Source organism: Bos indicus x Bos taurus, chromosome 4 (genome assembly GCF_003369695.1).
Source record: "Bos indicus x Bos taurus breed Angus x Brahman F1 hybrid chromosome 4, Bos_hybrid_MaternalHap_v2.0, whole genome shotgun sequence".
Classification (NCBI taxonomy): Eukaryota; Metazoa; Chordata; class Mammalia; order Artiodactyla; family Bovidae; genus Bos; species Bos indicus x Bos taurus.
In genome coordinates, this window is record NC_040079.1 from 13,667,203 (window position 1) to 13,684,415 (window position 17,213).

Sequence of the window (17,213 nt, forward strand, 5' to 3'; positions counted from 1 at the left end):
AAGGGAGCTGTTGTTGTTCAGTCACTAAATCGTGTCTTACTGTCTCTTTGCAACCCCATGGACTACATCACGCCAGGCTTCCCTGTCCTTCACTGTCTCTCAGAGCTTGCTCAAACTCATATCCATTGAGTCACTGGTGCCATCCAACATCTCATCCTTTGTCACTCCCTTCTCCTCCTACCTTCAATCTTTCCCAGCATCAGGGTCTTTTCTACTGAGTCAGTTCTTCGCATCAGGTGACCAAAGTATTGGAACTTCAGCATCAATCCTTCCAATGAATATTCAGGGTTGACTTCCTTTAGCATTGACTGTACATGAGATTTCCCAGGCAAGAACACTGGAGTGGGTTGCCATGCCCTCCTCCCAGGAATCAAACCTGGGTCTCTTAAGTCTCCTGCATAGGCAGGCAGGTTCTTTACCACTAGTTCCACCTGGGAAGCCCCGGAGAAGGGGCTGATGGATAATGAAATCACCTGCAGCATAGGGCCTTTGTCAGGATCGAGTTGTTAAACATTTCAACACTGAGAACAGTGCCAGAGGAAGAGTAAGCACCAACAGCTCTTAGCGGGAAATGAGTACCTGTCTGCACAGCAGCGCTGTGAGTCTCTGCCCTGTGACGAGGAATGATGTAGACGATGCAACACAGGAGCTTTGCAGCCGGTCAGCACTAGGTGGAGCCCAAGTGTTGAAGGTGTGGTGTGACCTGGGGCACATGAGTTAGTCTCTCTAAGCCTCCATGTCCTCATCTGATAAATGGGACAGATGCCAGCGACCAGACAGGGTGGTGGAACTTTACCTTAAGGAGGACATGATGTGAAACAAGTCAATGGCCCCTGCACACAGCAAATATTCAAAACATATTATCTGTCAGAAAAAAGAAATTGCCCATTCCCTATATCTTTTTGGTTAGTTAGTGTTGGTTGCTCAGTCATGTCCAACTCTTCTCTACCCCATGGACTGTAGCCTGCCAGGCTCCTCTGTCCATGGGATTCTCCAGGCAAGAATACTGGAGTGGGTAGCCGTTCCCTTCTCCAGAGGATCTTCCCAACCCAGGGACTGAACCCAGATCTCCTACATCACAGGCAGATTCTTTACCGCCTGAGCGACAGGGAAGTTCTTGTATATCTTTGAAAGTCAAAGTGAAAGTTGCTTAGTCATGTCTGATTCTTTTCAACCCCATGGAATTCTTTAGGCCAGAACACTGGAGTGGATAGTCTTTCCCTTCTCCAAGGGATCTTCCTAACCCAGGGATCGGACCCAGGTCTCCCACATTGCAGGCAGATTCTTTACCAGCTGAGACACAAGGGAAGCCCCCCTATCTCTTTACTTCACTAATTTTTTAAACTTGTTTTGGGAATTTACCATTTGTTTTCAATTGGCACATGAAGCTTTTTTTTTATGACTCTTTTTTAAAAGTCTTTATTGAATTTGTTACAATACTGCTTCTGTTTTATGTTTTGGTCAGGAGGCATGTGGGGTCTTAGTTCCCTGACCAGGGATTGAACCCTCACCTCCTGCATGGCAGGTGAAGTCTTAACCATTGGGCCACCACGGAAGTCCCCTTTGTGACACTTTCTTAAAATAACTCCTTACTTTCCTGAAACTTCCAAACTGCTGTCTCAACTTCCCTCAGTAAAAGAGAACAGAATTCTAATCTAGTATATACCCTTCAATAGAGCACAGCAAGATTTTAAAGGGAGATATGAATGAAGCTTTCCCACATCTTCACTGCTGTTAGTAATGTCAAGAATAAACATACCTGACAGGTCAAATAATTGTTGCTATTGATATGACTCATTGCAGGTCTTGCATTTGGAATCTTAGGGTGTGTGTACAAAAGTGTGTGTGTGTGTTTGAGTGTAGCCATTGGCTTCTCCCCTCTTGAACGTGACTTTCCTGCGTTGAAGCACCTTGCTCTGGGAGTGACAGCAACTAGACACCCCAGTTCTCATTCTGATTTTCCCTCGAATGGTCTCCTTCTTGCCACCTGCTCAAGAGTCTCCACTATCCCAGTTAACCACACCCAGATCTCAGGACACCACCCTTTCTCCTTGGCTGCTTTGACTCGCTTCTTATTAGCCAACCTACTGGCAGCACCCAATCTCATCCCCGTGGTGTTCCCATTACACAGTTGGTGTCTGCTCTGTTGCACATATTGTTTTTTCCCTCAGCTTATTTCTAGATTCACATCCTTGTCCTATGGAGTCCTCCCCTTTTGATACTGTTCCTCCAACTTTTCTCTCCCATTCAGAACTCCCCCAGGCCAGCATCATAAGAGGTGGGGGCTGGTGGACTGACCATACTTTGGGCCATTTCTATCACCGTTCCTCTGCTCTTCAATAAGTGTTTGCTTTTTATGTCCACAGTGCTCCTGACGTCTATAGCTTAGCATCCTCGGTTGACGCATTTTCACAACCAGAGATGACTGAGTAACCAATCTGATCTGTGTTCTTTTCTCTACTCTCCCCTCTGGCATTCATTAATGAGCTTGATCTGCCTACTGAATCATCTCTCAAAGATCTTACACCACTTGGGCCAAACACTGAATGCCTTCATCTTACCAGAGAGTTCTCTCTCAACATCTTTTCTATCAGCATTTCCAATATTCCATGTATTTCTCCCAGTGAAATGAAATATTTTTGGCTCTACGCTCTACCAGGAAATAAGCCTTTTCCAAATGCAAATTTCTGAGCCCAGGTGAAACAAAGCCAGTTATTTGGAAGCCATTAGCTACTTCCTGCCCAGTAAGGGCTGAGGAGCTGGAGGTGGGGCGTGGGATCAGCCACATTAGTCATCTCTTACAGTAAACAATGAATTGAGTGAGTGAAAGTCGCTCAGTCCATGTCCAACTCTTGGCGACTCCACGGACTGCAGCCTGCCAGGCTCCTCTGTCCATGGAATTCTCCAGGCAAGAATACTGGAGTGGGTTGCCATTCCCTTCTCCAAGGGATCTTCCTGACTCAGGGATTGACCTTGTGTCTCCTGTGGCTTTTGCATTGCAGGCAGATTCTTTACCGCTGAGCCATATGAATGAAGGGGAAGCCCAGTGAATTAGGAAGTGAATAAAAGAAAGTAGGATTGGCCCCAGATAGCTAGATGAAACAAATGATCTTCCCAAACTTGTGAAGTCCGTGCTAAGTTGCTTCAGTTGTGTAAAACTCTTTGTGACCATATGGACTGTAGCCTGCCAGGCTCTTCTGTCTATGGGGATTCTCCAGGCAAGAATGCTGGAGTGGATAGCTATGCCCTCCTCAGAGTATCTTCCCAACCCAGGGATCAAACCTGGATCTTTTATGTCTCCTGCATTGGCAGGCAGGTTTTTTGTTTTTTAACCAGTAGGGTCACCTAGGAAGCCCCCTTCCCATACATAGAAGATCGCTAAATCTCTTCAAGTGAGAGATTTGACTTTTCTTAATTAAGAGTAATCTTTTAATATTCAGATAACCTGCCCCATGCTGCAAACTTGTATATAGCCCTACTCCTACCCCGCCTCCGCAGATCAGCCCTCTCGGGGTCACCTGAGATACTGTCTCCTGGGCTGGAGTCCTAACATTTCCACCCAATAAAACCTCTCACTCTTAGGTTGTGTGTATTTTTTTAGTCAACATCTCCCTCTCCTGGATCATTCACTCACACTGTTCTTTGTCTTTCACATGTTTATCCCTCACTGGGCATCCTTTCTGTCAGTCTGAACTACTCAGCCACCTTTTTTTTGATGCTGTACTCAATAGGTTATTAGTAAGAACTGAAGTAAAAAAAAAAAAAAGATGGAGAGTGAACCTAATCACTGTAATTCACTTAAACTGAGTTGGGCTCAGCTGTTGGTACTCAATACATATCACACAAATATATCTGCCTCAAAAATACAACACTCCCGATCAAACAAAAACTCTCTTGACACTTCCCTCTCCTGCTTTATTTCTCACAAATAATCATTATTATCAATCCAGTGTACATTTTTCCAACCCTTTTCCCCACCATACGTTTGAATCCCTTATCACAATAAACCACATGCAAATGTCTAGAGGCACCCAATTACTACTGGTTGGATGAATCAATATGTAGATGTGTGTGTGTGTGTATACAAATGAATTTGTCTGCATATAGGATTGTGAACGTGTTTTGTATATAAATCATATTGCTTTATACATATTGTTTGGCAGCTTGCTTTTTTTACCGAACATCATATCTTGGGACTACTTCCATGGTACCACATATTGCTCTATTTTATTCAACAATACTGATGTGTGGCATAGTATGTTATGCGAATTTATTTGCCCATTACTATACTGATGGGTATTTACATATTTCCTACATTTTGCCATTTATAACCAAAGCTATCCCATAAATCCTGGCAAAATTTTCTGCCTACATGTACATGTATTCTTTTGGAATTGTTTATTTGAAGGGAATTGTTGAGTAAAATGTTCTGTGCGTTTTTAATAAACGTTGCCAAATGGCCCTCCACAAAGACATTTGAGTTTATATTCCAGCTGTGAGGGAGAGTCTGTATTTGCCCACAGGCTCACCAGTGTCAGATATTATTGATTCTTTTAATTTTGCCAGTCTGATGGGTGAAATGGTGGTTTTTTAAAATTCACATTTCACTGACCTTTAGTTAGATTAAGTGTTTTTCAGTATTTTACTGGCCTTTTCCACTGCAAATCTATTCTTTATACATTATTTTATTCTTTTTCTCCCAGTTCAGAGAAAGAAATCCCCCCTCTGTCAGTACCCAAGGATTAATTTCCTTAGGTTTCCCTTGTTTCTCAATTAACTTCTTTCTTTAGCATCTTCAATTTTCCTGTCTTCACAGATCGAATCCTCTTGGTTTTCAAACCTGCTGCTGCTGCTGCTAAGTCGCTTCAGTCCTGTCCGACTCTGTGCGACTCCATAGACGGCAGCCCACCAGGCCCCGCCGTCCCTGGGATTCTCCAGGCAAGAACACTGGAGTGGGTTGCCATTTCCTTCTCCAATGCATGAAAGTGAAAAGTGAAAGTGAAGTCGCTCAGTTGTGTCCGACTCCCAGAGACCCCATGGACTGCAGCCTTCCAGGCTCCTCTGTCCATGGGATTTTCCAGGCAAGAGTACTGGAGTGCCATCGCCTTCTCCGTTTCAAACCTAATCAGATGCAATTATCTTGGGATAAAAGGCTGTACCTTCCCCTTTAAGTCCTGTCTTGTTCTCTCCACCCCTTTGCTTGACTGATGAACACTCCACACCTGTTCCTCTAGTCAGTGATGCCAATGAGTTCACTCAGTCCTGATTTAGTTGATGCTTTTATGCCCTTTTAAGTACCAATGCCCAGAGAAGGCGATGGCACCCCACTCCAGTACTCTTGCCTGGAGAATCCCATGGATGGGGATCCCGGTGGGCTGCCGTCTATGGGGTCTCACAGAGTCGGACATGACTGAAGCGACTTAGCAGCAGCAGCAAGTACCAATGCCATCTCTTTTTAGTTAGCATCTTCTCTTAGCTCCATGACACCTTCCCATTCTTTCTTACCCCTAGGATTACCTTCTTTCTTTCTCAAGCGTTTTTTTTCTTGGCCAAAAAAGCATGGATTTTTAGCCATTCCTGTTTTTGTAACTTTGTGCTCTACCTTCACCTGTTACTTTGGAAATCTCACCCATTCCCAAAGGTTTAACTGTTGTCTCCATGTAAAGGACTCTCAAATCACTATCCCCAATCCTGAAAGTGTGACTCAGTCATGTCCGACTCTTTGTGACCCCATGGACTATATACAGTCCATGGAATTCTCCAGGCCAGAATACTGGAGTGGGTAGCCTATCCCTTCACCAGGGGATCTTCCTGACCCAGGAATGTGTCATTAAAAATCCACTCTTTCATTGTGCTTTCCCCCTCGAGTCAGACCTCGAAACTTCAAATTCAGAGCACTAAATTACACTTATTATTTCCCTCTCTCCTAAATCAATCCTTGTGATTTTATAAATTATTGTAGGGAACAAGAAGAAGAAAATACTATTATCCAAGTAACAGAATTCTCCCTTCATAGAGATTTATTTTGCCTACTAAACACTTTGATGACTCACATTCCCTGAAGGAGGCTAGATGAGAAGGTAACATCAGAAAAGATCAAGCTTATATTTAAAAAAAGTTGGTCATGAAGTTAATTTCTAAGTGAGACTGATCCATCACACTTTTGTTTTGCTGGCTATTCTCTTCAAGAGCTCTTTGTTTGGGGAAGTTCAGGATGAAACAATTCAGGATGGGAGAGGCCATGGAAAGAAAGAGGAGGGAACAGGCAGCTGGTATCCAGAATGGAAATTTGGCAAAAGAACAGATATGTTTAAGAAGGATTTTATGAAGCTTTTCACTTGGTAGAGAATGATAGATTGACCATATTTTTCCTTCAGCACCCTAAAGATGTAACTCTGCTGTCTTCTCACTTGTACTATTTTAAGAAATAGTACAAGAATTCTTTTGTCTTCCTTACTTTGTTCCACTGTATAAAACATGTCTTTATTCTCTGGCTGCCTTTAAGATCTTCTCTCTAACAACAGTTTTGAGCAATTTGACTGTGGTATTCTTTGGTGCATATGTGTGTTTCTTGTCCTTGGTTTTGTCAGACTTCTTAGATTTATAGTTTCATCCAGTTTGGAAATTCTTTAGTCATGATTTCTTCTGAAGCTTTTCTTTCTTCTCATCTCTTTCCTCTTTTTCTAGGACTCCAATTTCAAGTATATTAGGCTACTTGAAGTTGTCCTACCACTCTGGATGGCCTATTTACTTTTCAAAAACTCTATTTCATTATAGCTTGTTTTTAATGCTTTACCTTAAAGTTTTATATTTTCTTCTGTATTGTCTAATCTGCCATTAATCTCATATAGTGCACTTTTTCCCATCTCAGACATTGTAGTTTTCCTCTTTAGAAAACTTGATTTGATGCTTAAAAAAAAATATCTATGTCTCTACTTAGCATGTTCAGTCTTTCCTCTTGCCTCTTGAACATATGGGACACAGTTATAATAGCCATTTTTACATCTTTGTCTTCTAATCCTGGTATCTGTGTCACTTCTGGGTTAGTTTTGATTAATTTGTCTTCTCATTATGAATTCTATTTTTCTGCTTTGCATGCCTGGTAATTTTTTATTGCATACCACACACTGAATTTTACCTTCGTGTTGGCATTTTTATATTCCTATACATATCTTTGGGCTCTGTTTTAGAACGCAGTGAAGTCACTTGGAAACAATGTGATTTGTTTTTTAATTGTCTGGCTTTAAATATTTGTTAGGTGGGACCAGAGCAGCATATAGTCTAGGATATTTTCCATTTCTAAGTCAAAACACTTCTGAGTTCTCTACCCGATGCCCCATGAATCTTAATTTTTTTTAGTCTGGCTGATTAGTGTAGTCAGGCTTCCCTGGTGGCTCAGGCAGTAAAGAACCCATTTGCAGTGTGGGACGTACAGGTTCCATCCCTGGGTTGGGAAGATCCCCTGAAGAAGGGAATGGCAACCCGCTCCAATATTCTTGCCTGGGAAATCCCATGGACAGAGGAGCCTGGCAGGCTACAGCCCATGGGGTCGCAAAAAGTCAGACATGACTGAGCAACTAATACTTTGGCTAGTATATGTAATATTCTTGGCCCTAAGTTAAATTCAGGTCCTGGTTTCCTTAATCTTTGGGGGGAGTTATTTTCCCAAATTCAGATAGTTTTCTTACATTTATGCTCTGAGAGTACTTTGCTAAATACTAAATGTGTGGATCTTCTGAAGAGGGTCTGATTTTTTTTAAATATTGGATGTCAGATATTTGAACTTTATGTTGCTAGATGCTGGTATATTTGCATTTCTTTTAAAAATTGTGAACTTTGTTTTGTGACTCAATTAAATTCTATGGAAACAGTTTGATGTTTCCAAGCCTAGCTTTGAAGCTTTGTAAGTTGTGTCTAGAAAAGCCTTGTTTGTTGTTCAGTCTCTGAGTCATATACAACTCTTTGCAACCCAGCATGCCAGGCTTCCCTGTCCTTCACTATCTCACAGAGTTTTCTCAGACTCGTGTCCATCGAGTCGGTGATGCCATCCAACCATCTCATCCTCTGTTGCCCCTTTCTCCTCCTGCCCTCAATCTTTCCTAGTATCAGAGTCCTTTCTAATGAGTCAGTACTTCGTATCAGGTGGCCAAAGTATTGGAGCATCAGCATCAGTACTTCTAGTAAATATTCAGGGTTGATTTCCTTGAGAATTGACTGGTTTGATCTCCTTGCAGTCCAAGGGACTGTCAAGAGTCTCCTCACCACAATTCAAAAACGTCAGTTCTTCAGTGCTCAGCCTTCGTTATGGTCCAATTCTCATATCAGTATATGCCTACTGGAAAAATTGTAGCTTTGGTTATACAGGCCTTTGTCAGCAAAGTGATGTCTCTGCTTTTTAATACACTGTCTAGGTTTGTCATAGCTTTAGAGAAGACTTCAGTCGAAACCTAATTCGCATCCACTACTGAGCAATACTCTTCTGAGAATTCTACTCAATGCCCTCCACCCTTGCTGGTGGAAACGTCCTCTATTTCGAGCTCGATGCGAGCTCTGGGACGGTTCTGCCTGATCGTTTCCAGTGGCCTGTCCCTGCCTCACAGCGGTTTCCTTAGAGGCATGCACTCATCACAGCAGCTGAGGAATCACTAAGAGCCCTCTGGGGTTCTGGACCTCTTTTTCTTTCAGCTTTCCTCTCTCTGTCCTGGGATTTTAGCCACTTTAGATTCTGGCCACTCTTTAAGCTCCAAACTCGAGTCTTCTTAACTCAGAGAGACAGGCACTTTCCTGTTTTCAGCACTGCTACCTGAAATAGTTCTCGAGACAGTCATAGGGTCACCCCATTTATTTCATTTCTCTTAGGGATCCTTGTCTTGTGCCACCTGTTGTCCAATTTCTCAAAACTATTTTACTGTAGCCTATCTTCTTGCATTATTTTCCGCTCTCCCTAAACCAATCTTTTCCTGTTCTTCACCTATGTCCTGTACTTTGAGCCTGTGTATCTTTGTCAACCCTTTCCTCCTTTCCTGTTTTTTGCTCTCTTGTTTTTCTCAGTCTTATGCCGACTCAGTCTGTCTCTTACAGGAAAGTAAGATCATCATAATTGGGAGTAATCTCTTTCTTGCTCAAAGGTTTGGGGCTTAATGACATCAACGATTACATAGAGCACACCTGGATAATCCAAGATAATTCCCCTGTTTTAAACTTAATTGATTAGAAGTCTTAATTCTACCTTCGACCTGAATTCCACTTCACAGTGTAACTCAACATATTTACAGGTTCTGGGAAGTAGGAGGTTGCATCCTTGGGAGGCATTATTCTGCTTTGATCTCTGGTGTGGCAAACAGGAACCCAGAGTCTTATTCTCCCCACCCTGGATATTAGCATAATTATCTGCCCTCTGAACTTCTGAGCTTCCGATTCTGCCCTCCTCACCTCTCTCCCATCTCTTTCCCTGAGCAAGATGTAGCCAGGGACTCCCTGGGTGGTCCAGTGGCTAAGACTCTGCACTCCCGCTGCAGGTGGACTGGGTTCGATCCCTGATCGGGGAATTAGATCCGGCATGCTGCAACTAAGTTTGCATGCTGTAACTAAAGATCCCACATGCCGCAATTAAAAGATTCCACACGCTGCAATGAAGATCGAAGATCCATGTGCCACAACTAAGATCTGGTGCAGACAAATGAAATAAATAAAAATCAATATTAAAAAAGATGCAGCCAGAACATAATTGCACAGTGCTAAGAGAACAGACTCTGTATGATTTCAGTGCCTTTAGACCATGAAAGTTTTGCACTTTGTTTTATGTCCTTGTACATAAAATACTGGATACGTTCCAGTGTGTCGTAGTTTATGGTTTATGGGAACTTGAATAGAATTTGTATCCTACTGTTGTGCGAAAATTGTATAGATCTTAATTATGTTGAATTGATTCACAGTGCTTTCAAGGTCTACTGTATACTTCTATGGGCTCCCCTGATGGCTCAGCTGGTAAAGAATCCGCCTGTATTGCAGGAGACCCTGTTTTGATTCCTGGGCCGGAAAGATCCCCTAAAGATGGAATAGGCTACCCACTCCAGTGTTATTAGGCTTCCCTGTTGGCTCAGTCAGTAAAGAATCTGCCTGCAATGTGGGAGACCTGGATTCTATCCCTGGGTTGGGAAGATCACCTGAAGGAGGGCATGGATACCCATTCCAGTATACTTGCCTGGAGAATCCCCATGGATAGAGGAGCCTGGCAGGTTCCACAGGGTCACAAAGAGTCAGAAATGACTGTGCGACTAAGAACAGCACAGAATATCCTTCCACTTATCTGTATATTCATTCTATTAATTTTTGAGGGTTTGATATTAAATCTCCAATAAAAAAACTCAATTTATCTACTTAAAAATTAATTGTAGTATGTAATGCAACTATATATAATCTTGTTCTGTATTGTCTACATCTCCTGTCAATGTGTTATCATACTTTCATCATTTAAAAGAAATAAAAGTTATCCACACACACACACACACACACACAAAAACCCAAAACAAAACAAGATACAGCCAGGTAAGGGCAGCACAGAGAGAGGACAGAGGTTGGGGAGACTGACAAACATCTCCTTGGGTGATTCTCCTGTCTTTCCCTCAGCCCATATAATTTTTACCTCTTCTGTACAGGAACAAACAGACCCTCAGAGTATCTTCCAATATCTTCCAACTCTGTTGTTTAGAGACAGATTTCAGTTTTTAAATTAAAAAGGGAAGAGTTCAATGTATTACCATTCTCTTCATCTATAGCACTTCATCCTGTCATTAAGAATTCAGTGTTGGGGAGAGAAACCCAACATGGTAACCAAAGGCTTTGAGGGAGGCTTGCCAGAGAGAAGAACACCCGTCCAAGAAAGTGTCCAGGGGAAGGGCAAGGAGAGAGCTGTCAGAGCTCAAAGTGACCTTTAGCCCAGCTTCTCAGGCTGACCATCTTCAGGAGCCAGAGATGCGGCTCCCCCCTCTAGGAGATCTCCTGTCAGAGTAGAGGGACCGTATCCTCATCCACATTTCAATATATGAATGACTTGGATAATTTGAATGAATAAGCAGTATTGCAGATGGGAGTGGAGAATGACGAGATATTTTTCTATGGCATCAGCCATATGGAAGGGGCTCCAAGCTACTAAGCTGTGACAACGATTAGGGAGTCAGGAGCCAGCTGGCTACTCTCATCTGACTGATAAGTCTCTTCAATCTGCCTCCATCTCGAGGGAGGAAGATCGCAGCACTTTCTATGCTTGGCAGTGGCACGGAGCCAAGGCAGCCCATGAGTTACATCAGCTCTCGTGGGCTCAGCAGGACCCACACAGCTTTTGCTGGAGTGAGAGCTTGCCAGCCGAATGAGGGCATGACGTGGTCCCATCCAAAGCAAGAACAAGTCTCCACTCCCTATATCTGCTGACACCCTCCATCTACCCTCCCTCTGCCCACCGCCCCACTCAGGAATAACTCAACAAAAATCCCAGGAGCAAAGATGAAGGGCAGAAGGGTACAGAAAAGGAGAGAAGAGGCTGTGTCTGGGCATGTGGGCACATACCACCTCTTGGGTTCAACCATGCCAACCTGACAAGCACAGAGGCATATTGAGTCCCATTAACAGGCTGATAAAAACTGAGATTGAACAATTGTAGTTGGCTATAGCTATTTTTCATCGTATGTTCCAAGTGTTCATGGAATCCACACTATGCTTATCTCTTGAATGATTATCATGTACGTCAATAGCATTAAAGGACTCATTAAATCTGGAAAAGATCTAAAGCCAAAACACTTTCCCACAAATATGGTGCATTCAAATGCCAACCAAAAACACGTGCTGTGGCTGTAACTCTGTTAGAAGCAAGAACCCCAACATTAATTTTAAATTGTGTTCCTGCAGCTTCAGTGACAATAATAAATCTTGTACATCATTGTGCTGGGCTGTGATTAGTCATTCAGTCATGTCTGACTCTTTGCGACTCCATGGACTGTAGCCCACCAGACTCCTCTGTCCATTAGGATTCTCCAGGCAAGAGTACTGGAGTGGATTCCCGTGTCTTCTTACAGTGGATCTTCCCAACCCAGGAACTGAACCAGGTCTTCCACATTGCAAGTGGATTCTTTACCAGCTGAGCCACCAGGGAACTCCGTGTATCACTAGACCCTGATGAAATGGGGAAGCGTCACACATGCCTGATTGGCTTCGGGTTTATTCTCTCTGTTAGGCCACTTCCACAGCTCCTTTTCCCAGGGACTCACCTTAAACCATTCCACCACATCCAGCCCAACTGAGTAAGCGTTTTGAAAATGAATCCTTTGGAGGACAGGCCTAGAAAAGGCAGAGAGAAGTGGAGGTTCCCAGGGACCCATTAGCTGTCCTCCAGGGATCTTGGGGTCCTATGTCTAGGACCTCAGTAGAATGAGGTTATACCAGCTGCCAAGCAGATTCTCACCCTTAGCTGCTGTGAAATGGTGGCTTGACAATGCTTCTCATGTCTGTGTCATTCTCCCAGCCCCACCCTCCATCCCATCCCATGGTCCGTCTCCCACTCTTTACCAAAGGCACTGAGGTACCCCAAACAGCCAGCACTTGTAAGAGTGCTTCAGCCAAGATGCATGTTCAACCATTTGTAGGTACAGTAAGTCCCTGACATATGAGCAAGTTCTGTTCCAAGAGCATGTTTGTTAAGTCCAATTTGTTCGTAAGTCCAACAAAGTTACCCTAGGTAGCTGGGTAACACAATGAGCTATATGATACCGCACTGTAATAGGTGTACAATACTTTTCACACATATAATACATCAAAACAAACACAAAAAATTAGCTGTCTTAAAATTTGAGACTTTATTCTTTAAAAAACCAAATCATCCATATTCAAAAGTTGAAATCAAAACGGTTGTTGCAGAAGAATAAGAATGAAAACAATAGAAAGAAAAAAGCAAGCCACAAGAAAGAGAATGCAGTTAAAGTAAACATTTTTAATCTTGCAGTATAGTACCTTGAAAGGTGCAGTAGTGCAGTACCACACTGGCATACCTGGGCTGGCATTGAGTGAACAGGCAGGAAGGAGGGAGTGAACTGGCTGGAGGAGGAAGAGGAGGCGTGAGATGGTAGAGCTGAAGGGTCATCGGCAATAGGAGACAGAGGGCAGGCTGCAGATTCACTCATGCCTAATGCTGATGGAACACAGGTTCGCATGTTTGAAAGTTCACAACTTGAAGGTTCGGACGTAGGGGACTTTCTGTATTACAGTCCTTTCCATTTTACAGTTGAGAGCACTGAGGATGAGTGTTTCCTGAGGGTCCCTAAGAGCCCAGATCTATGTGATTCCAAGGCCTCCATTTTCCTCTACCCCATGTTGCAATTGCTGTTATTTAGTTGCTAAGTCATGTCCACCTCTTTGTGACCCCAGGGACTGCATCACCAACTCAAAGGACGTGAGTTTGCACAGCACATCAGGCTTCCCTATCCTTCACTGTCTCCCTGAGCTTGCTCAAACTCATGTCCATCGAGTTGGTGAGGCCATCCAACCATCTCATCTTCTGTCGTTCACTTCTCCTCAATCTTTCCCAGCATCAGGGTCTGTTCCAATGAGTCAGCTCTTAGAGGATAGTTCGATCTAGTGAGGCTGTTAGAGGCACATGAAGCACAGAAGCCAACTTTAATCTGCCCATTCAGGTCTCCAGTCCTGTCTGCTGGAGATGAAGAAGCAGCAGATCCCTTGATTGGCTTTCAGAGCAGCTTCTTCCCTTCAGAGCTGAGCTTTTCTGCTTTGAATACCCTGAAGACCTAAATCTCTAGAGCCTCCATCTGCTTTTATCTACTTTTCAGCTACCCAAGTGACATGTCTTCTAGCTGGCTTCTGGCTTCAGACAGACTAAAATCCCCTTTAATCATCCTGCTGGCATTGTTTCTCTGACGGTTACAGAGACCACCGGTCTCCTGGGGGACCCAGGGAGTCATCTCGTGTTTACAGGTAAATAATGAGTCATGAAATATATTTACATACCAGGACTTCAGCAAGATTTCAATAAAGATAACTAGTACAAGGTAAAGCTGCTTCCCAGGGAGGATGGATGATTCATCACACGTTTAAGAAAAGACAAGCCTCATTTCCTCCCCAGCTTGAGGGGATACATGCTCTGTACTCTGTGATCTCCAAGTGGGAGGGACTTGGCCACCCCTGGGCCCGGAGAAGGAGTGTCAACCACACTTGTGAACTGAAGGTTGCCTGTAGTTATGCCCTGCTGTCTGCTGGCCCTTCTTCTGGGCACTTTCTTAGGTGGGTTCTCCTCTCAAGAGCTCACTCTCTGAATCCAGAGCCTTAGCTTTTGGTTTGACTCCATTTGGTACATGCCTTCAATGGTCTGGAATGAATGTGGGAGTTTAGTCTTAGTGGCTGGTGTGCTGCGTCTTGGTTTTCTCCATCTCCAGGAAGGAGTTTGCTTTCTTGGTCTCTTCTTGCCCACGGACCCTTCCCAGTCTACTCCCCATGATGAGTTCTGTATGCCTGAGCCATGGAAGGGCTTTGAACCATCGCTCTCTCAGGATGGGAAGGTGAGCTGGGTGGGTTTCTTCCATCTAAATGGCCTTTTATGCTTCCCGCAGGTGTCAGAGCTCAGACCATCCATCAATGGCCATCCACCAGGGTGCAGCCTGCAGGCAGCCCGCTCTCTCTGGAGTGCACCGTGAAGGGGACATCAAGCCCCAACCTGTACTGGTACCGGCAGGAGGCAGGGGGGAGCCTCCAGCAGCTCTTCTACTCTGTTAGTGCTGGCCAGATAGAACCTAGGGAGTTCCAGAACTTCAAAGCTTCCAGGCCCCAGGACGGCCAGTTTACCCTGAGTTCTAAGAAGCTGCAGCTCAATAACTCTGGCTTCTACCTCTGCGCCTGGAGTCTCACACTGCGCTGGGTGGGGCAGACATCTGTGCAGAAACCCCATCCTGTCCCATGCCCTCCTCACCCCCTGCAGCAGCCCTCACTCAGGGACTAGGCAGAGGATGTCTGTCACTGGGTTTCTGACTGTCAGCCAGCATGAGGGCAACAGACTCAAGCCAGAGTCTCCAAAAGAACTTTACTACGTTCTTGTTTTTTGTTTAGTCACCCAGTCGTGTCTGACTCTTTTGCGACACCATGGACTGCAGCCTGCCAGGCTCCTCTGTCCATGGGATTTCCCAGGCAAGAATTACTGGAGTGGGTTGCCATTCCCTTCTCCAGGAGATCTTCCCAAGCCAGGGACTGAACCCACATCTCCTGTATTGGCAGGTGGATTCTTCACCACGGAGCTGCCAGGGAAGGCCCACCACGTTTGTAGGGAGAAGGGAAAAGATTTATGTGTGGAGAACTTGTGACATGCAGGCACACGGTCACATTCCTGACGTGCTGATGTCTCGCCTAGGCTATCATGCTTCAGCCCTGAAAGTGTGCTGTTCCTTGCCCATCACCTTCTTCTCCCACATTCCTGTGGGTCTACGCTGGGAGCTGAGGCTGTGCCTATGGTGACGAGAGACGAGAAGAATAGCATGCACCCGCACTGGGGTGTGATGTGATGGGGGACCAGTGAGCAACTCTGCAGATGCCAACTCAGGTTACCTAATTAGTTACTCTTCATCACCTGGAAAAGTCTCCTGTCCTTACTCTTTGTGTGAAGAATAGACATCTTGTGGAGGCTTTGGGCCAGGGAAGGAGCAAGATGTTATTGTAGGGGCTACAAGAGTGATTTTGTTAGTATCAGAAATGTGTACTTAGGAACATTGATGATTGTTTTGAGTTTTAGATTTTTTTTTAAATTCCCATTCTATTGTGTCTCCTGACTCTCCTTATAGCAATGGAGGGAGCAGAGAAGCAGATGGTGATCAAAGAGATGCAAGAGACCGGATAAAGAGAGCATGTGTGTGTAAAGGCAAAACCCTGAAAGAGAGAAATTACTTGGATGGAAATAAAGGAGAAGAAAGGCTCATGGGGATGGCTGGAAAGAGATCCCATAGTTACCTTGGCAACTGAGCCTCCTTCCTCAGCCCACAGCCCCGCATCCCTCCCTCCTCCTCGTCATTCCTAAAAAGACTTTCTTTTCTAATGTCCCTTCTGTTCCACGAGGGGGCACAAGAAGTCTTAAAATACTCTGTTCCTGGCATCATTTCATTTAGGACAATTCAGACATGTGTTTGTTTTCAGTACCATTTAATCTGCAGAATAAAATCAGACAGAGACACAAAGCAATCAAGTCAGTATTGAATAACACTCAAGGGTCCTGTTGCACCTTCGGTCCACCATGTATTAAGCAGATACATATGCTGGACACTCAGAGCCAACACAGGGATTAAAAAGAGAAATGGAATACACTCAAGATGGTGCTGGGTATGGTCACAGCATGGCGTAGTTAAGACCCTCGGAATTTGAGATTAGCAGATACATACTACTACATATAAAATAGACAAATGCCAAGGTCCTACTGTACAGCACAGAGAACTATATTCAATATTCTATGATAAACCATGATGGAAAAGAATATGAGAAAGGATAAATATATATATGTATAACTGAGTCTCCTTGCTGTAACCAGAAGCTAACACAACATTGTAAATCAACTATACTTCAAGCAAAAGAATAAAAAATAGAAGTTGCAGGAAAAAAAATCAAGGCACTTTTTTTTTTCTCCCCCATGTGTGAAAATTTAAATTTACTAAGTCAATCAGCAATGCTTACAGCCATAAACATAAAGATGTATTTACAACTCAAGTTTGGTTCATATTTAGCAATAAACAGCATCTTAAGCCAATGTTTGGATGTTGGTTGATCATTGACTATAAGTAGAAACAGATCTCTCCCTGAAACAGGTTTAGTTAATAGATTTTAATATGTAGGGCAGTTTTAGATTAATATAAACTGAGCAGATAATAAAGTTCTCATATATGTCCATTTCCTCCCCAGCCTTCCCTGTTATTAATATCTTATTTATATGAGTGTGGCATGCTTATTATTGATATATTATTATTGACTAAAGTCCATGGTTTACATTAGAGCTTACTCTTTGTGTTGTACATTTCTGTGGTATTTGACAAGTATGTCGTGTCTTTTATTAACCATTACCGCTGTCATCAGCCGTCATGCAGAAGAGTTTTACTGCCTGACAAATGCCCTGGGCTTGTCTACTAACTTGTCTCTTCTTTCCCTACAAAGCCCGGTAACCACCAATCTTTCACTGTCGC

At 43.8% G+C, this 17,213-nt stretch overlaps 1 gene segment (V, D, J or C); it reads left to right on the forward strand.

The window, feature by feature from the left end:
- Positions 1–14,077: 14,077 nt before the first annotated feature.
- Positions 14,078–16,783, forward strand: LOC113891838. The segment is given in 2 exon segments: positions 14,078–14,286; positions 14,613–16,783. Coding segments are annotated over 2 exon segments (429 nt in total).
- The last annotated feature ends 430 nt before the right edge of the window (positions 16,784–17,213 follow it).